This window comes from Theobroma cacao, chromosome 3 (genome assembly GCF_000208745.1).
Source record: "Theobroma cacao cultivar B97-61/B2 chromosome 3, Criollo_cocoa_genome_V2, whole genome shotgun sequence".
In the NCBI taxonomy this organism is placed as follows: domain Eukaryota; kingdom Viridiplantae; phylum Streptophyta; class Magnoliopsida; order Malvales; family Malvaceae; genus Theobroma; species Theobroma cacao.
In genome coordinates, this window is record NC_030852.1 from 21,697,310 (window position 1) to 21,717,763 (window position 20,454).

The 20,454-nt window shown below is 34.5% G+C and overlaps 2 protein-coding genes across 2 annotated transcripts; both read left to right on the forward strand.

The window, feature by feature from the left end:
- On the forward strand, nt 3,877–6,931 carry LOC18604694 (glycine-rich RNA-binding protein RZ1A). Its single transcript, XM_007037297.2, has 4 exons — nt 3,877–4,021; nt 5,287–5,405; nt 5,948–6,482; nt 6,599–6,931. The coding sequence occupies exons 2-3, from the start codon at nt 5,295–5,297 to the stop codon at nt 6,467–6,469; spliced, it is 633 nt and encodes a 210-aa protein (XP_007037359.2). The 5' UTR covers nt 3,877–4,021; nt 5,287–5,294; the 3' UTR covers nt 6,470–6,482; nt 6,599–6,931.
- LOC18604697 (protein RKD1) lies at nt 17,028–18,211 on the forward strand. The gene is made up of 4 exons (XM_018117069.1): nt 17,028–17,128; nt 17,224–17,372; nt 17,481–17,806; nt 17,891–18,211. The coding sequence occupies exons 1-4, from the start codon at nt 17,028–17,030 to the stop codon at nt 18,209–18,211; spliced, it is 897 nt and encodes a 298-aa protein (XP_017972558.1).

The window sequence follows — 20,454 nt, forward strand, 5'->3', positions numbered from 1 at the left end:
TCACTTTGTGCCACTTAGATCAAGTCAGTGATCATAGGTACACTTTTATTTCTCTTTTTCTTGTATACTTAAGGTGAATAAGTCACTCTAAGGGATTTTATTCAAGCTTGGATTGCTTGATTGGGTGTATAGGTTCTAATTTAACCTAAAAAAGTTAGTTTGGATTTTGGTTGATCTTGGTAAAAACCATTGTGAAAGTTTTTGGCTGAGCTTGGTAAAAGCCATTGTAAAAGCTTGGTGAAAGCTTGTGAATTTCACTATTCATAGTGGATTGGTTCGAAAAATCCTTGGTTGAACAATCAAGGTAGTGGATGTAGGTCTTGGACCGAACCATTATAAATTCTGGTGTGATTGTCTGCTCTGTTTTTAGTTTTCATTCATCTTTAAATCTTTCTTTTATCTTGTATTTGTCCCTAATTAGAAGTTAATTTTAGTAAGAGCCAAAAAATGTTATTCACCCCCTTCTAGCACATTTACTTGGGAACAACAATCATAACTCCACTAAATTTTGAAAACCAATCATTGAGAGAGTTAGGACTAAGTTAGTTGGATGGAAAGCCAAAACTTTATCTTTCGGGGGTAAAATTACTTTATTGAAATCAATATTGAGCAGTTTACCAATCTTTTACATGTCTTTTTTTTAAATTCCAAGTAAAGTGAAAAATGAGCTTGAAAAATTGTAACGAGGTTTTTTGTAAAAAGGTACTGAACAAAAAAAAAGTGCACCATATTAAATGGGACAAAGCTTGTAATTATAAGGAGTGTGGAGGTATTGGGGTGACGAACATGGAAGTCAAGAATAGAGCCTTGCTTAACAAGTGGATATGGAGGTATGGGAGAAAAAGATGGAGTTTGTGGAAGGAGGTCATTACTGAAAAAATCGAAAGCGATCCTAAAAACCTCTTTCTAAACTAGAGTGAAAACTGAAGAGTGTCTACCATTTGAAAAAGAATTATTAATCCCCTATCTCTGACTAACAAATTTTTATTGCAAGTGTCACTTAACTTTGGTTTTGCAGTGAGGAATGGTGAAACATCAATTTTTGGAGCAATGAATGGATAGAAGGGGAAAAACTAGCTCAAAGGTTCCCAAGAATTTTCGCTTTGGCCATTAACAAGAAAGGGAAGATTGTGAACTTTGGGAGATATGAGGAAGAAAATTGGGTGTGGAAAGTTGATCATAGGAGATAGCTATTCAATTGGGAAATCGAGCAATTGTTGCATATGGAGAACCTGCTCAAGGACATTTAATTGAGTATAGTGATGAAAGATGAAGTGATCTGGAAAAGAGAGACTAATGGTGTTTACACCACTAAGTCCTTTTGTAAGTATATTCTCACTCCTAGTGAAAAGATTGATAAGATTTGGAAATATGTATAGGCAGGTTTGGCTCATTTCAGAGTTGAGTGTTTTGTTTGGCAATTTATTTATGGGAAACTAGCTGTTAAAGATGAGTTAGCTAAAAGGGAAGTGGTATAGGAAAATTCTCTAAAGTGTGTAATGTGCAATAGGGATAAGGAGACTTGTGATCATCTGTTTACTGAGTGTAGAGAAACCTAGAAAGTATGGGTTAAATGGTTCAAGGAATGTGGATATGTGTGGATTTCATGAAATAACACCATATCCTTTTTTGAAATATGGAATGAAACTGACCTGGGATCGGTTGACATGAAGATTTGGAGGATGGGTATTTCACAGCAGTCTGGACAATTTGGAAAGAAAAAAATAAGGTGATCTTTAAAGGAAAAGAATGGAGTGTTAAAAAATATGTGGAATTGGTGACGTTCAAGCTGGCGGCATTGGCAAATGTTAGATGGCCAAGGGAATATTTGTTTGTGCTCGATACTTACAAATAACCTCTTGCACACAACAGTAAGAAAAAACAAAAAAAGTGTAAGAAGATGTGTTAAATGGGAAGAACCAAAAGCAGGTGATTGAAATTTAATGTGGACGGGGCAACTAAAAGCTGCCCCTAGCCAACAGGTATAGGAGGTATTTTGAGAAATGAGAAGGGGGAAGTCAAAGCAATGTTCACTAAATCCATAGGCAATGCTGACTCAAATGTGGTTGAGGTCATGGCGATAAGGGAAGCCATTGTTATCTTCTTGGCTTCACAATGGAAAGATGAATACAAGTTTGTGATAGAGAGTGACTTGAGAAACGCGGTTAAATAGATGAAAGCACCGAATAAAGCACCATGAAGAATGAGGAAATAGTTTTTGCAGATTGAGAGATTTTTGGAGAAACTGGGCCCTTGGGAGATAAGGCATATCAAAAGAGAGGCTAATCAGAGAGCAGACAATCTTGTAAAGGAAGGAGTTCTTTTGCAACCAAGATTCTAGTGGGTTTTTTAGTAAGGATCACCTTTTACTGTTAGCGTCCTCTTACGAATGTGCCATTGAAAGGTATTTCTGAATTTCATGAGTCAGGAGTTTCTGTGTTGGGCACTGGATGATGGACAAAGAGTTGTTTTCAGTTAAGATTGATATTGATGGTTCTCTGGAAAGGGTGAATATTGTTCAAATAGTTGATTGATATTGTGTTGGTCTCGTGGTATTGTGTTCGTTTTGTTTTGTCCCTAAGGTGTATGGCTTCAAGTAGGAAGATTCAAGATTTTAGTTGCTCCAATCAGATGTAAAAGAAAGGTTCAGAGCGATGTGAGGAGCTATTTTTATTTTTTAAATAAGAGTATTGGGAGTGTATACTGTTACACATTAAGGGCATACCAATTGATATTCTTGTTGTTCGACCTGGTTGCTCGCCATGGCTCTTGTAAAGGGGAAAACCAAATTCCCAGCTTTTTAATGATATTCTTCTTATAATTAAAAAAAAAAATCGTCAAAGATAGTGATGTTCAAAACTATTATGATAGATTTGTCCTTATACTAGTGTCTATGAGAACAAGTTTCTTTGAAATTTTGTAGTTTTTTATAAGTAAATCTATACTTTTTAATTAATTCAAGCCACAATGCTTGAAAAAATGTTTAAATTAATTAAAAAAATTTAAATAAACTCATATTTTTCTATTCTATTCTATTCAAGAAAATTTAAATAAAGCTTATGTTCATCTATTACGTTTAATCAAGTTCTTATATTTTTATTTTAGATCAAATAAGTACTTATGACTAAATTTTGATTAATTGTTATTAGTCGAAATATTACTTATCATTTTATACTTATGGGGCACTGATATTGAGTGTAAAAAATATTAAATAACCATATTTTCATGTCATATCATTAATATCATGTGATAAATAATAACAAGGTCATTTTAATTAACAACAGCTAGTCAACCATTAGTTATAAAAATTTATTTGATTCAAAATAAAAGTATAAGAATTTGATTGAATATAATATAAAAATAAAGATTTATTTAAATTTTTTTAAATAATTTAAAAACTTTTCTAAGTATTATGTCTTAAATCAGTTACGAAGTAATTTATGTGACCTTAATTATTATTTAAACACTCAATAACTCTAATGAGACATTTCAGGGAATTAACCTAGCTAATACTACTCATGCGTTATAATTCCTTAAGAAAATTGGTTCTTATTTTATGAATTGTTCATTTAGTAAAATTAAATTGTTGCTTGCTTTTTAATTAATCTTATTTTTAGTGATAAAGTTAATTTTAGAGACTATTAAATGAAATATTTTGAAACTCTTAATCAGTAACTATGAGTACCTTTCTGTTTTATAGGGTTTTTAACACTTTGTCATTAATAGTTTCTCATTAAGAATTTTTTTAAAATTAAATTAACAAACATTTATAAGGATTTATCCAGATAAGATTATAGCTATCATAGAACTAGTCTCATATGATTATTCCTAGGAACCCAAAAAAAATCCGGAAAACAAGACTTTAAGGCCGCGTAGACTTACGCTACTTTTTCCGCTGCTGATTCTCTTTCTCTCTCTCTCACTTCCCACAGTGGTTTTTTTTTCTTTTAGGTTTCCTTCGAAACAAAGCAAACCTAACAAACCTTTCCAATTTTACTTCTCACTCGCCGCTGCTCTGCTGGTACGCGAATTCTTTATTTCTATCTTTTCGTAATTGATTCTTTGTTTTTTTTCCATTAAATCTGGTTATTCTGCAATCTTCTAATTGTTGTTTTCTATCGATTCGCTTTTGCCTCAGATCTGAAAGATCGAATTGTTTTATAATGTTTTTAAATGCAATCTGTTATTTTTAATCGATTAGCAGATTAGGAGTGTTTAGTTACCTGATTTTAAGAATTTTCTGGAATGATATCTGATTGTTTATAAGCTGTTTATCTATAGCGGTTGTGGATTATTTTTAGGGATTTGTGGAAAAGCCGGAGTGACGGTGAGGCCAATTTTGTGTATGTCTGCAGTTTGCTAACTGAGAGTTGCTTGAGATGGTGCAGAAGTGCATTACTTTAAGACATGTTTGCTAATATTTTTAGGATCACAATATTGATGATTAAGAAAGGGAATTCGTTTTCTTAAAAAAATTAAAGGAGATGTGTATTGGGCTATGCTAATTTTGATGATTGCTGTGGCAGTTGTAGCTAAGCCTCTGTTTGGTTGCTGTTTTTGCTTTGGGAAGCAAAACACAACAAGTGCTTTTGTATATACAAAACAAAATACTATGCTCTTGAATAGTTGAAAATTGGAAACTAAAACTTCTAAAACATCAAAAGGCATCATTTTTACTTTATTATTGAGCATTCATAATTGAATATTTGTTATGTTTTAATTATTTTCTCATTTTCAATGGCATATGATTTGGTTTTTTACAATTTTCGTTTTCTTTTTAGCAACACTTATGGAAGCAAAAAGAAACTACCAACCAGAGTCTAATGTTTTCTTTTTTGAACTTGTTTAACTGAATGCAGTGAAGTAATTTTTTCATGTCATTCATTTAGTTTTTTATTTACCGAAAGACTTGATACCTTCAATGATTTTATCTTCTAAGTGATTGCATTTGAATGTTTGGTGCTGCATTTATTATTGTGGAGAGTTTTTTCTTCTTTCCAGTTATGAGGTTTCAAAATGAATGGTACTGTGAATGCAAGAAAATTGATTTCTTGTGGTCATAGAAGTTTTAACAGTAATAAGTTGCTTCTTAATTTTTTTTGTTAATGTGGATTTTTTGTGCTCGATGTAGGAGGTTACATTTTTTTTTTTGTATTTGAGCATGTTTCCTCCATTTTTGGGCTGATCTTGTGAAGGCATTTTTTTTTCCAAGAAGATATTTCAAATTGATTAACATGCACACTATTGGATACTTTTGTGGTAATGTTTCTTGCTGAAAAAATACAGCTTACAGTATGCCAGAAGAGGTAGAGTACCGCTGTTTTATTGGTAACCTTTCATGGTCAACATCAGATAGGGGTTTAAAAGATGCATTTGAAAAGTTTGGAAATCTTCTTGAGGCAAAGGTAATGAATCATGAAATTAATGGTTTCACGGCATCTTTTCTGTTATTTATTTTTTAACTTTTAAGTACTTGAGTTTGGTGATTTTTTATCATTGAATTTGATCCTGTTCAAATGGTTATATTTATTAGATAGTATTTTTTACACAGGGTAATAGTGTTCATTGATTTATAAGCTCTTTTAGTATCTTTGATTTGACTGCACTGCTGCCATCTTCCTTTCTGAATGTGTGATCAGTCTCCCATTTAAAACCTATCCTTTCAGGTGTCAGTTTATGCTCCAATTTAGAGTGAATGCAATGTGAAACCCAAAATACTTAAGTACTTTGAATGACAATAATATGTTTTACGGAACAAAACTAGTAATCAAAATAGCACTATTTGTTAAAATCATTATACTAATAAACTGTTATGGAACTTAATTATCTTTTGAATGCCATATGGCACTAATTGTTGAGGTTTTGTCCTGCACTTGTAACTATATTTTATGATATTTTAATTCACCATCAACAAGATTTTGACTGAGAAAACTTTCGTTTGATTCAGGTAGTTGTTGACAAGTTTTCTGGCCGTTCTCGTGGATTTGGATTTGTCACTTTTGATGATAAAACAGCAATGGAAGAAGCTATTGAAGCAATGAATGGAATGGATTTGGATGGGCGGAATATAACTGTTGATAGAGCTCAGCCTCATCAGGGGTCAGGGAGAGATTATGATGGTGATCGTAACCGCGATCGTGTACGTGATCGCGATCGTAACCGGAGTTATGATGGTGGACGTGGATCTAATGGTGGGGAGTGTTTTAAGTGTGGGAAACCTGGACACTTTGCTAGAGAGTGTCCTAGTGAAGGGGCTAGGGGAGGCAAGTATGGTGGTAGGGGGGATCGTTATGGTGGCGGCGGTGGCGGCGGCGGCGGCAGTCGTTATGGTCCTGATCGTAATGGAGATCGGTTTGGTGGGCGCAGCAGGGATGCAGGTGGTCGTGGGGGTCCTGGAGGTGATAGACACAATCGTGATCGTTCTGGACCGTATGAGCGTCGTGGAACAGGAGGTCAACGTTCTGGATAAGATGAATGTTTTGGTATGTATAAAATACTTGTGCTTGTACTATATGCTTGTTAATTTCTTTTTCTTTTTGTCTTTTTAATTCAAATTTGTAATTATTATTGTACTGATGGGAGGGTACTTTGATTGCAGCTGCTGGACTAATGTTGCTGCTTTTATGCTCTCGAAGCACGAAGTTTCTTTTTAACAGGATGTGCTCTCTTCATTGTTGTCTGGGTGGAACAATATAATAGTTCAGTCCTTTGAAGTGTGAAACTTGGCACAAATCTACAACTATTTATGTGTTCCTTAAATGCTGTGTTCGATGTTTTGGTCCGATGGAGTCTTGTGCTTTCTTGACATGCACTTTCAAATATGGTCTTATGCTCTCTGAATGCACCATTTTTTGTGACTCATGCATTGTCAACAGCAATTGCCCTTACTTCTGTCCGACTTGTTGACTTTTTTGAATGCACAATTATGGAAGATGGTTTGGTCTTTGCATGGGTATATGGAGGAATGATGGGGAGGGATCCGCCATTTGGGATTTTGCTTCTTCTCACTTGGGGAGTAGAATCTTTCTTTAGAAGTAAATGCCCATTTTGGCTGCCCTGTTTTCAGTATCATACTAAATAAACAGGAGTCAAGCGGGTAATTTATTTTCCTTAAATATTGCTTTGATGTCTGCTAGTTTTTAATCAATAGTTTATGCAGTATTAATGCTGTTGACCTTTTGGCAGGATGCTTGGCCATTTGTGGCCTTAATGGATACTTGATTGGGTTTCTTTGTTGCTAATTGGACATGGTTTTATAAACTTTAAAATTGCGAGTTTTTTTGGGCGCACCAAGGGATCTGCATACTAATTGAATATAAGCATGCCCCATGTTCTTCATGGCGCACTGATGGAAGAGTTCCATTTCCTGTAAACACATGGCAGGTTGTTTGGAAGCTCTTTGATGAGTTAAGCAACTGCTGTTATGTTCCCATGAGTCTATACTATGTTGCTCTGTTTGGCTGCAGATTGCCTCTCTTGCCTTGTTTGTGTACCGGGCTCTAGGGAAATGATCTTTTTGGCTAAAATTCTGAAAAGTGGTTAATATATTTCTTTCAGCTCAGATCGTGCATGCCAATACCTTTATGGTTCTCAGTGTCAAAACTCTTGGACTTTGAGGGTTTGTTTTCCTCTGGCTGTGTAGGAGATTGGTGCTTTCTTAGCTCTTTCTGAAATTTGGCTGACAGGAAACTGTTCTTTGGGTCATCCTAGCACTTGAATTGTTGTTATGTTTCCAACTGCAACTTGGAGTTGTCGACCCTCTGCCCTTTGTTATTGGAGTGTGCTATAAGTCATCATGTCACATGATGGAATGTTTCTTAGTTTACCTGCATTGCTGCCTGGATGCTTGAAGTGTTTGTTTTGTCTTGTTTTGGATTTATATCTAGGTGCTTGCTCTTATCATAATGACAATTAATTTGATTCACTGTATATATGTGTAAATGGATATTAATTTGGATACCCCATCAAAGGGATACATGGAAAGAAATTGAAAATTTCAAGTTTTGGTATTCAAATGCTTTTGCATTTTTAACTTGAATTTGGCGGGTATGCGTGTGTATTATGTGTATATATACATATATATATATATATATTTATCTATTGTGCTATGCTTCTTTATATCCGTTTCCTTTATTTGAAGCTGCTTAGGTGAGGGAAATGCTATACTTTCTCTTCTTTCTTCTTGTATGTTTGGTTGCCAGATATTAGTTATATAGCATTAGGTTTTCTTTACGATGTGGTTGGTCAGCAGGCCCTTGTTTTGAGCTCATCTCCTACAAGTGTAATAGGACCTGAATGGCTTCGGTGCTAAAGCCTCCTCACCTGTGTTTATGTTTAAATAGTTTGTAGATTTATCAATCATAATTATTGTATTCCTAACTCCTCCCGATGTCCATAAACCATTCTAAATGACAATCAAGGTTTCTTTGAATAAGCAATATATATAAGTACTAATAGTAGCTTTATTTATTAGTATTAGATTTAAAATTTTTTTTTATAAATAAATTATTAACCGTGATACAAGTGTGTATTTTGAAGGAAGGTATCTCTTTTTAAAAGGCATAAATCTTGAAGTTTCTAATATTTCTTTATTCTTCTGAAACTATTATTTTTAGCCAAACAAGTTTTTCGATTTAAAGCAAATCGACAGATTTAATGTCAATTATTTTTTTGTTCATGTAATATGACTTGATTAATTGATGATAGAATCACAATTTGAGCTCGATGGAGCTACTTTTCCCAAATCTTTTTCATTAAAAAATTAAGAATTTATTTAAATATTAAATTTTTCTAAAATCATACTTTTTGGGAAGTCGTTAATGTTTATCTCGTGGGCATAGGCATAGTCGCTCAACTCGTGGAGAATATGAGTCTCTCCAAACTAGTTCCAACTCCGTTCTGCCTCTCAGGTTGCAGCAACCCAAAAAAAAAAAAAAAAAAATCCATCGATAAATAGAAAATTCTATTGATAGATCATATTATACTATCTATCCATAGGTAGATACCCACTGTCAAAAGTTTGAATGTACTATTTTAAACGTGCCTAATACTTTCTATNAGCTTCAATATTCTTTATCCAGTTTTAAGCAGTTGTGAGAGATCTCGCGACAGCAGGAAAACCTGAACTCAACTCTTCCATTCAATCCAATAAAACATATCCTATAAATCCTCAATCACCCATAAAAATAAAAATTTTTAGTAACAAACTCCAAAACCCGTCACAACCCATAACCAGAAGGAGAGGGGGTTGACAGATGGGAAAGAGACTGAGTCCCCTTTGTTCACTAGAAAAGAAAAAACGAAGAGAAAAAGTTAACAGCGTACCCACAAGTGTGGCTGAGTTACGTTTTTGCTGGATTCTTGGTGACATGTTTGTATTAAATCCCTCGACTTAAATCCACTTTTTGTGTGTGTGTGTGTGTGTGGGTGTTATATTTATGACTAGCAGTATTTTTGCAAAGATTTCTCGCCAGCTATATTGAAAAAGATAATAATAATAATGGATTATGGAATAAAAATCAGCAGAAATTTTGCAACTTCCCTACAGTCAATCGGTTTTTAGTTTGTTTTGGTTTTTACAATATCGTCAGAAAAAAAACTCAAAAGCAAACACTCCTTCCTTCCATTTTCGTTGTAAGCGTGAATTATCTTCAAATACAGGCATAAAAGAACCAGAATTCCAAGTTGCTGCCCAACTCATTTTGCAGATGCTTCTTCTCTGTCTTGTCTTCATCCTGTACTCCGCCTCCCCTTTTCATCTCTGCGTCCATATCACTGTATATGAATTTCGTTGCCATACTATAGCCCTCATCAGTAACTAGCCCTGCTATACATATACCCATCATTGCTTTCAAGTCGCCCCTGATTTTTGTTTCACAACTCTTAAACAATGATGAAATGGAAAATGGTCTTCTCCCATCGTTGGCTTCTAAACCCATGCTAACTTGAACCCTCCATTGCCTTCTTTCAGTATTCGCGAACTCTTCATCTAGAGGTTCTTGGCTGTGATTTTTCTTAGAATCATTCACTTTTCTGAACAAGTTTTGTAGATCATTGGGTGATGGACGTTGGTTGGGAGTTGCTGCCATGAAGTGGACAAGTTATGTCGAAGAGAAGAAGAAATTAAGCACTGCTCGTGGAAGACACAAGCCATCTTGAAGGGCATTTATAGAATGAGATTTATCTCATTCATCATTATCATTGTATATATTATTATACCCTTTAAGGTGGGGATATGTGGAAGACGCATAAGCGCATCAAACCAATTGCATTTATAGTTTTTGGTATTGCCACTAAGTTTTTAGGTTGCTATTGGTTCAGGTTTGGCCTCATCATCCTCCAGAATTCTCGTTAGACTGCCCTGGTGTTTCTTGGAGTGTAGGCCTCATAGCTTTTTGCTGGACAAAGGTGTCATATAAAATTCAAATTGTTAGGTAAAATCACTTCCAAGAAGTTATCTTCAAGGAAAGTCTCTTCTTTCACACAAATGGCTTCACAAAAGTGTTATTCACCCAAGAATTACGTTTCGGTCACTATAGTTGACAAGGAATGATTTGATTTTCAATCGTAAGAAGTGGGACGAGATGAGCTGATTTTTCTCATTAAAATGTGCTCTATGCTTTGGGTTAAATCGTGTGAAAACAGGGTGAAACTATGGATAAAAGGGGTTGGTGGGATGAGCCTTGGAAGATATGTGTACAAGATTAACAGATTAATGAACGTTTAGGGGTGACCTGGTCCCCACCCGGAATATTGAAACTCAAGCTTAATGTAGATGGGCCAACCTATTGCAAATCGGGGTCCGCTGGTTGTGCAGGTGTTCTTAGCGATTATAATGGCCATGTTAGAGGAGTTTTTTATGGGCCTTTGGGTGTTAAAAGTTCCAATTATGCAAAGCTCATGGCGATTTTTTATGCACTGAAATTTTTTGCTTCCACTCCTTGGGCGGGATCTCACAAACTTGTTGTGGAGTTGGATTCTCAAGGGGCATTATCGTATTCGTGGGTGACGGAGACAACCCCAAGACCATGGGCTATGTGGCAGGTGTTTACTTTCATCTCACAACCATTGCTGATATTACGTTTGAGCATAATCTTAGGGAGGCAAACGCAATGGCGGGCTCTTTAGCTGAATTTGTGGTGGATAGGAGTGGGACGTTTAATGCATGACGGTGATGATAGAGGCCCCTGGTATGTACCTATGTCTCCACGGTTCAATCTGATACTTATTGATACAGCTGTGTTCTTCTTGGAATGAAATAGCGTGGAGCGGCATGCAAGCAGATGTGCTAACAGGTGGTGATGCTGGGCTGAATACTTTTTTTTTGTATATATGCTCAGATGAGTTATGTTGTTATGGGCATATTTATGCTATATGTTTATGAGGTGTAATGTAGGCGTGATCTCTGGCATCTTACAAAGTGGTTTTGTATGGGCAATTCATCTCTTGTCCACCTAAACTACTTGGTTCTTCCCCTGGTGTAGCCAGGGTTATGTAATATCCTAAGTTTTTAATGAAATTTCAGATTTGATTGAGCAAATTTTTTTTTATAATTTTAATTTTGTCAAAGTTAAATATGCTTGACATAATTTATGTAATAATTTTCTTTTAGGTTAAGAAAATCATGTGAAGAGAGTGTGCATGAAATCTGATAAGACGAATATGATAGATAGAAAATAATTACTAATTAATATGAAAAATGTATAAAACATGTATATATATGTGTGTGTGTGTGTGTGTGTATGTTTGTGTGTGTGTATATATATATATATATATATAGAGAGAGAGAGAGAGAGAGAGAGAGAGTATAATACATATATTTAGCTGAGGAAGGAGCTAGCTGCTGGAGGACACCTTTGCCACTTTTCAAGTTTCAAGTANGTGTGTGTGTGTGTGTATGTTTGTGTGTGTGTATATATATATATATATATATAGAGAGAGAGAGAGAGAGAGAGAGAGAGTATAATACATATATTTAGCTGAGGAAGGAGCTAGCTGCTGGAGGACACCTTTGCCACTTTTCAAGTTTCAAGTATCCTAGTGTAAGTATAATTCAATACCAAATTCGTAAGACAACCGTAGAAAGAGCTTTTACTTATTCACTAAAAAACAGAATTGGTACCTTTACAACACCTGCCAACTTTTGTCAAATGAAACTAAACAAATCAAGAAGATTGGGTTGATGAATAAAGGAGCACTTAAACTGAGAAAGAAGTTCTGGCTAAATAGACATCAAGCCGTATACTCTGGAAGGAGTATGCTTTCCACAGGAAAGTGGAGATTTTTTTATTAGTAATTTACATATATAATTGAATACCTTTATTAATTCAAGATAAGATTATCTTGACCAGCGAAATCAATATTGTAGATATTATGTTGCCTAGACATTTTCTTTCAAGCTTTCAATATATTTTGTTATAATGAATTGGAAAGAGTGCGAATTCCACGTGAAACCCACAAGCATTAAGTTATAAAGAACAAATATACGTAGGTACAGTGTTATTCCTTTAACCAACTTCTTTTGAAACATCTCTATTCATCGATTTTAAAAGGTATAAGATTCTAAAACAAAACTAAGTTCTGAATAGGACAGCACTTATCAATAATGAAATGGGAAGTAACTTGGTGTGATTAGGGAACTTACTCAAGTTCACTTCTCTCAATTCTATCAATATCTTACTTTCCACATTGCTGGTACATCTACCAATTACAAAATTATCAAAGTGTGCATTCCACAGGAAAGTTGAAGGAAGGAGGTGGCTGCTCCTAAGTCATGACCATGCACGATTAATAGAAACTCCTATCTATTATTCTTTGTCTCTAAATCTATTTTTTTCTTAAATATGATCTTGAATGAGAAATAACCTTTTATTATTTTATCTAGATATAATTTCATTTACTAATGCTTTCCTTCAAAGCTAGGCTTCAGTAATTTAATAATACTATTGAGCATTTTCCTTTTGGGTCAAAACAGGTGCTTGTTTTCAATGACTATCATAATGTTCGGGGTATTGAAGATTGGCATCCTCTAAATATAGCTGTATAATTGAACCTTTAATACAAGTTTTTAAAATATTCTATCCTCATAAAATCACAGCCAAGAAGATAATACCTCGATATCGTTAACTGTTGATTAATTGGTACATGGATTATCGAGATGGGAGAAGAAAAACAAAACGAAGGCTCTTTGTGAGAAAGCATGTCTATTACGTGTGGAAGTAAACGTTCAGGGCCCTAAGAGAGACAGAAACAGAAGAAATTATTGCAAGCGTGGGTCTTAGGTTTTTATTCCTTAGGCCTTAGCCACAATGGCACTGAAAACTTGGATCTGGCAATGATAATCTTCTTCTGAAGAGTTCAGTTCATTAATCATTATACTTGGGTATTGTAATATTGGATTATCGATCACAACAATAAACAAAAAAATGGTTTTTATAATGGCAAATATACATTGGAGCACGAGTTTTAGTGAGTTTAGACTCAGGTCTTGGCCTTTATACCACTAACAACAGGACAGTGATGGATACTGCTGGCCTTAATTACAGGCTCCTAAAGTACATAATAATTGGTTTAATTACCACTTATTTTTAAATTATTATTACTTTCTTATAAATGAAATAGTAAAACCACTCAAATCTTGAAAAGCAGCAAACCATATAATCTAAATAAATAATGTTTCCATCTATAACTCCCCCACAAACTTGCCCTTAATTAACAGGAAAAAATTATTTGAAGTCCTTAATTTAATTTCAAAATGATTAATTAATATGGCGCCTGGCCACTTTTTAGTTTTAATATATAATCTGGCAGTTCAGTACATGGAAACATATGATTGCCTTTTGCTGATATTTACTACCCTTAACATTTACTTCTTTTCTTAAAGGTTAAATAGTAAAAAAACTTCATGACTTATGATCATATTTCCAATTAAGTTTTTAATTTTTTGTTATACCTGAACCAGCCCTTACTCTTTATTTTGTATTCAAATAATTTCTTAACTTTAATGAAAAATTAATTGTCATCAGACCCAGTATCGATTGACATGTTTTAACCACACAACTTAATGACATGATCATGTGTTAATATGATATTTTCTCTTTCTTATTTTTTTTCTCACTTTTCCTCAAAACTACGTAGTGTTAACAAGAATACATAAGTCTTTCCATTTTCTTCTTCCTCTCGTTATCCTCACCTTCCATCTCCCTCTTTTTATTATATGCCATTATCTGCATTGCCCGACTTTCCTTTCGAAGCACCGTCAACGTTGAACTTTAAGATTCCCATTGGCGGTATTGTCCAGATCTTTTTAAGTTGCTTTGCTTGTTTTGGTATCATTGCCATGCTTAGTTGGTTGCATACATCCAAGAGTGAATTATTAAACTCTGTCCATTTTGTTTTGAACCACCATGTCACGCGTAATTTCACCATGTCAAATACTTGATCTACATCCCACGCTTTTTCATTGAAAGCCATTTCATTTTGGTGAAACCATATCAACCAAATGATCGTAAAGAAGGCCACTTTCCAGGTGCCACAGCATTCCGACTTAATGTCTATATTGTTCCATTCCACAATTGCACCTCTCGCATCTTTCGGTATCACCCATGTTACACCCCAAATGTTACACCATAACATCCATACTTTCCATGTTTCGTAACACTTAAAAAGCAAATGTTTAACTGTATCGTTTACCTTCTTACACAGAAAGCATACTACCGCATCCCTATGCAGAACACCTTTCTTTACTAATTCATCCTTAATCACAATTCTGCCTCCTATTACTTGTCAACAGAGCACCTCCACATTTGGCAAAGCTAGACCATACCACACAAGTTCTTAACCTTTTCCAACCAACTTCCTCCCCATTGATCTGAGGTGTCATTAGGAATTTCTTTCTTTGCTCTTCGTTTTCTAATTCTCAAGAAGTTGATGTCTAATGTACTAAATAAATTATACCTAGACGGGCTGTACCCTCTTGTTTGCTCTTTCAGTTTCTAACTCAAATCTTCCGGTGCACAAGTGGGTAATTATTGGTCGTTGGATTGGCAAAATGAATTGAATTGGCCATGCAAGAGATGCTGTTCGTTAATGTTCCTAGCCACTAATTCTTCATATTTTTTCTTTGGGCGTTGAACCAATTCAAATGTGATACGAGGTCAAGATCACCACTAAATTTAAGAGCAACATTCTGTAAATTCAATAAACACCCTTAAGTATTGGAAGTAATTTCATTTCTTTTTTAAGTAGCGGCTGATTATGATTATCTAATTTCATTGCAGAGAATCTACTTGGTTATGGAAATGGCTCTGGGTTTCAATAAAAATATTGATATGTTGAAAGTATTTAAAGTAATGTTGAAAAATCTTAATAAAAGCACAGTTCTCAATTAGCAACATATATATATATATATATATATATATATAATAAATACNATATATATATATATATATATATATATATATAAAATACCCAGAGCAGTCATAAATAATTATGATAAAGTTGATATGTTAATTAATATTTCAAGAGGAGATTATTAATAGGAAATTAAGAAAACTGAAACCTTGGTTTGGTTGAGATGAACTCCTTCACGCTGCAATATGCTTGCATGGCTGCTACGTGTTTAACCTATGGTTTAGGGCCCTAAGGGTACAAGAGGATTGCAAGCGTGGGTCATTTTTTTACAATCAGTTTACTTCTATCCAAGTTTGCACAAAAAACGTGGACCTCCTTACTCATTATTACCCTTAGGACTTGGATTATTATTTTTTTTTAAAAAGAGAGAAGATATTTAGATAATATATGAAGAAGAAGTTAAACTGAATGGGCTCAAGCTTTTGTAACAGTAGAATTATGGTATGGATGTAACGTACCAATAAAAATCATTTGAAAGATAGATTTGAAATTGATGGAGATAAATAATTTGTTGTTAGTAATCAAAGGGTAAGTTAGTGGGGGAGTTACTTTTGAAACATATGATTTTTTTTCAATTATGATCATTAACTCTTTATGATTTAATTATTTCCATTAAATTAAAAAATGATGAGTCTTATCAGCCTTTGAAGCTTTTATTATCAGGGAGTTACATTGAAACATATAATTTTCTTTTGATTATTATCATCATTTACAGTTACGGTAGATTTAACTATTTTTCTTAATTATTGAATAATCAGTTGTAACGAAACCAACCTCTTATAATTAGCCTTTAAATACTTATTGGTCAACCCTTTTTTTTTTTTTGGTATTCTAGTATACAGAATTAACCTTTCCTATTTTTGGGAGATTCGTGAAAACCCTTCTCATGATTAAGTCATAGATACTCTATGTTTAATCCTACTTATCCTAATGCACTTTCTAATGACATATTTATTTACCTTATCTATATATAGATATAAGGTGAATTAGGTCAAATAAGTAGAATAACATGGGCTAACCTAAAGTAAGTATATATTACTGTCAAAGAAGCTTAATTTACTGAGATTAAGGCTTCTTCTTCCAAGAAAAAGAGAGAGAGAGAGAGAGAGAGAGAGCTTAAGGTTCGATAACATCTCCTCCACTCATGTATATATATCTTCTAGTGGGACATGGAATTTAAATTGTAACATCCCACCAATGACTTAGGCATGGCAGAATCTACCATTCTTTGATCAAATGTGAAAAGGTTGAATCCATCATTAATCTCTCTCTCGGTCTCACCAATCAATTCTCTCTCTCTCTCTCTCTCTCTCAATAATAACCTAGTGAATCTCACAAGCACACACGGCAAGCATTAAATAAGCAGGGCCATTGATTCATGCATGGCCAGTTTTATCCTTGACGGCGCACGACCTTCCACAAATAAAATCCAATCAATTACTAAATTCTTTTCTTTAATTACTTCACTTCTTCAGTATATATGCAACCATTGCCGCCTCTTCACATTTCCCAAACTCCTTTTATTTCTTGTTATCATCAAACACTCAGATTGCCAATTTCAAATTCGATAGCTCTTCATTTCTCTTCATTCTACTCTCTCTCAATCTCAAACGAAAATGGGAAGTCACTACTCGTTTAATGGTTGGTCTAAGTCTGAACTTGTTGCCAAAGAAGAAGAAACCTCTCCTTTCCCAACCCAACTTCCTCCCGATTCAAGGTGGCGTTAGGAGTTTGCATTCTTCTTTCTTTTGACTTTTCTTTCTACATGATTTTTCTTTTTGTTCTTATAAACTTTCTGCTTAAAATTTTCAGTGCAAGCGTGTACTATAATTCGGTGGATTGGCAAAATGAGTTTCCCATCCAAGAGAGCTTTTTCGATGCTCTTCCTTTGATGAGCTCTTTCTACACGGATCCTTTATATGATTCATTGGACTTTGAAAAAAGTTCAAGTCTAATTCAAGGTGATACTAGCTTATACAGTCATAAACTAGAAAGAAGTTCATCTTTTTTAAACTTTATAGTAAGCATCTTCAAAGTATTATGAGAAGATCATCTTACTATTGTTGCAGAGAACAACCTACTTGGTTGTGAAAAGGGCAACGGCTTTTGGAATGAATTGGGTGCCTTGTTTAAGCCCAACGGTAAAAATGAAGACTTCGGAGAAGAATTGAAGGAAGAGAGGCGTGCTAAAAGGTGCAGGGAAGAGAAATGCAGCAGTTCGACAATGCTGTCTAGGAAAGTCATCTCCCAGTACTTTTACTTGCCTATAACTCAAGCGGCAAAGGAGCTTAACGTTGGCTTGACACTGTTGAAGAAACGTTGTAGGGAACTTGGAATCCGTAGGTGGCCTCACCGCAAGCTTATGAGCCTCCAAACTCTTATCTGGAACGTTCAGGTATCTATCATCCATGATTTAATCCTCCTTTCTTCTCCCTCACTTTCCATTTTGGCTAATGGCTTGTTCGGGTATATAATACAGGAGTTGCAGAAGGAGGAAGGTGAAGAAAGTGAAAGGAAACTGAGGGAAGCAGTCGAGGTCTTGGAGAGGGAGAGGAAGCTGTTGGAAGAGATGCCAGATTTGCAATTGGAAGACAAGACCAAAAGACTTAGACAAGCCTGCTTCAAGGCAAATTACAAGAAGAGAAAGCTGATGATGATGGAGTCACAATCGTCTTCCGGTGGTAGCCGAGAAAGTTTGGATTTAACTAGAGGTTATGACATGGAAAACGAAGAAGACGAAGAAGAGATGAAATTACTTTTGTCTGACTCCTTTTCATCAACCAACATCATGGCTAATTAGGGTGACTTCATCTCCACCAATATGAGCGGTTTATATTGTTTTCTTTTTGAACAATTTGCTAGTTACATTTACTAAAATACTATGAATATCCATTTGAAATTTAAAACGTGTCTCTCCTTTTTGTTGTTGTTGTTTTCTCTACGTTAATGTACTTGTTTTCATGTTGACGAATCAGAGATAAGTTTGAAAATTAGAAGGTTTGATGGCAGCTTTGATGATTTTGATGTAAGTTTTTGGTTCATCTTTCACGGGAAAAAAAATTTATAGATTAAGAATGGATTCTAGATCTAACCTTTCTTTCTCTATTCATTTGAGGTAAATTTCTTTTCAAATTCTTGGCATAAGAGAACTTAGAAGTTACGACATAAAGTTTTCATTGGCAATTTGCAACGGATCACCAATTGATTTTCGATAAAATTGTTTTACACACATGGTCGACAGAATATCGAAGAAATTTACTGATAAAAAGAGTTCCGTTGAAAAATGGTCGCTAATAGGGAAGGCATGAAGATTGTTGACCAATTGTGTTCGTCGGTTTTGATGATCATTGACAGAATTTATTGACAAAATTTTTGATGGACCTCTTAGTCAATAACTTTTTTACAATAGCGACAAAATTTCCTTCGGTAGTGTCTTTCTAGAATTTTGTTGAGTTACTGACGAAGTTGTGGATGGAATTTCTGTTGTTAATAGCCTTTTAGGGTTTTTTAACTTATCGATGGATTTTCCGTCAAAGTTAGGCTCGCCCCAATTTTGCCCACCACATCTCTCTCTATGTTCTCTCTTCCCCTTGCCTCCTGACACTATTGATCCCCCTTTTTGCCTCTAAACAAACCCTTCACCTTCCCTCGTCATCAACCCTTTTCCCCATCATCAACCTAACTACATTTGCTGCCAATTTGCTTCTTCTCTCTTGGTAACACTTTTTTGTCTTTTGTTGATGAATCATATGCTTGGAAATTAAATATATGTCTTGTTGATGGATTGATTATTGGTTGTTGAGTTTGTCTTTTTATTTTTTTAGGTACAAAGTCCATTGATTGGTTTGTAATTATCATGAAGATTCTTGCTAGTCGACTTAAGAAGGAAATAGATTTTCTGATAAGTAACACACATGTTGGGGATTCAAATCATGCTATAGTGATCATATCCAGTGAAATATTATTAAAATTTTAACCCCTTAGGTTATGGATCACTTAAAATTGAAACTAATATAGAAAGACCATAAGAGAAAGATTTTAAAATACTTGAAAGTTTGGTGTTTGCTTTCTTTGGTGGAGTCTTCCTTCGCTTTTCGCTTTTGACTTTTGTACACCAACTAGGATTTATCAAACCATAACAACACAATTATCCTGCCTCTAATGGTGATCCACATAGTGATTTGTCGAAATCTCTACACTAAGAGTGTGTGAATCTCTAAGCCAAAGTTTGTGCTAGCAAATTCTCAACTTTGAACTCCCTTGTGTTTCTCTCTTTTGGTTGTGATCTTATCTCAACACATAAAAAAATAAAACAGAACTCTTTTGTATGTTCAAGACGTGGCTAAAGGATTCTTTTATAGAGTGAATTCACTTACTTCATATTCAATAAGGATTAGAAAATGTCCTAGGCTAATTGGGCCTTCGTATAATATTCCATCAAATCATATTTGATTTAGCCCATTATTTAATTGGATTAAGCATTTATAAAATCAATTAGATCACATCCAGACTCGTAGAGGTGAAATCAAAGCATGACAATTCATGTATAAGATGTCCTGGTATCACAAGTTTAAGGATTACTTACACTATTGACACATGAGAGTATTTTTATAGACACTTGAGTGAAATACCAAATGAAACTCTCATAGAGGGTCATGTTAAGTGAACTTGTTCCTTAACAAACACTTACATACTATTCCCAAGTATCTTACATACTTCAACCTATGAGATCAGTTGCTTACTTCCAAAATAAGGAGGCTTAGCATGTACCAGCCTTTGAGATTATCAATGTCCTTATTCTTAACAATACAATGACTAGGAACATATTTAGGATCAAGGCTTTGTTACATAAAAATCTCATAATTATAACCTTTATAATTTCTTTGCAAGGCCATTATGTTCCAAGGACTTTATCTATATAAGTCTCTCATAATTCTTTATAAATAAACTCATGGATAAAAAAATATCTCATACATTAGATAGAATATTTATAATGTATTTAACATGGAATATGACTAATTAATGTAGTGTTTTACAAGCGCA

What these genes read in the sequence shown, in the direction of transcription:
- LOC18604694 (XM_007037297.2), top strand. Translation starts at nt 5,295, where the DNA reads ATGCCAGAAGAGGTAGAGTACCGCTGTTTTATTGGTAACCTTTCATGG. An exon ending in GAAATCTTCTTGAGGCAAAG is followed by an intron (nt 5,406 to 5,947) that starts GTAATGAATCAT and finishes CGTTTGATTCAG; the next exon opens with GTAGTTGTTGACAAGTTTTC.
- LOC18604697 (XM_018117069.1), top strand. Translation starts at nt 17,028, where the DNA reads ATGGGAAGTCACTACTCGTTTAATGGTTGGTCTAAGTCTGAACTTGTT. An exon ending in CAACTTCCTCCCGATTCAAG is followed by an intron (nt 17,129 to 17,223) that starts GTGGCGTTAGGA and finishes TAAAATTTTCAG; the next exon opens with TGCAAGCGTGTACTATAATT. An exon ending in AAGTTCAAGTCTAATTCAAG is followed by an intron (nt 17,373 to 17,480) that starts GTGATACTAGCT and finishes CTATTGTTGCAG; the next exon opens with AGAACAACCTACTTGGTTGT.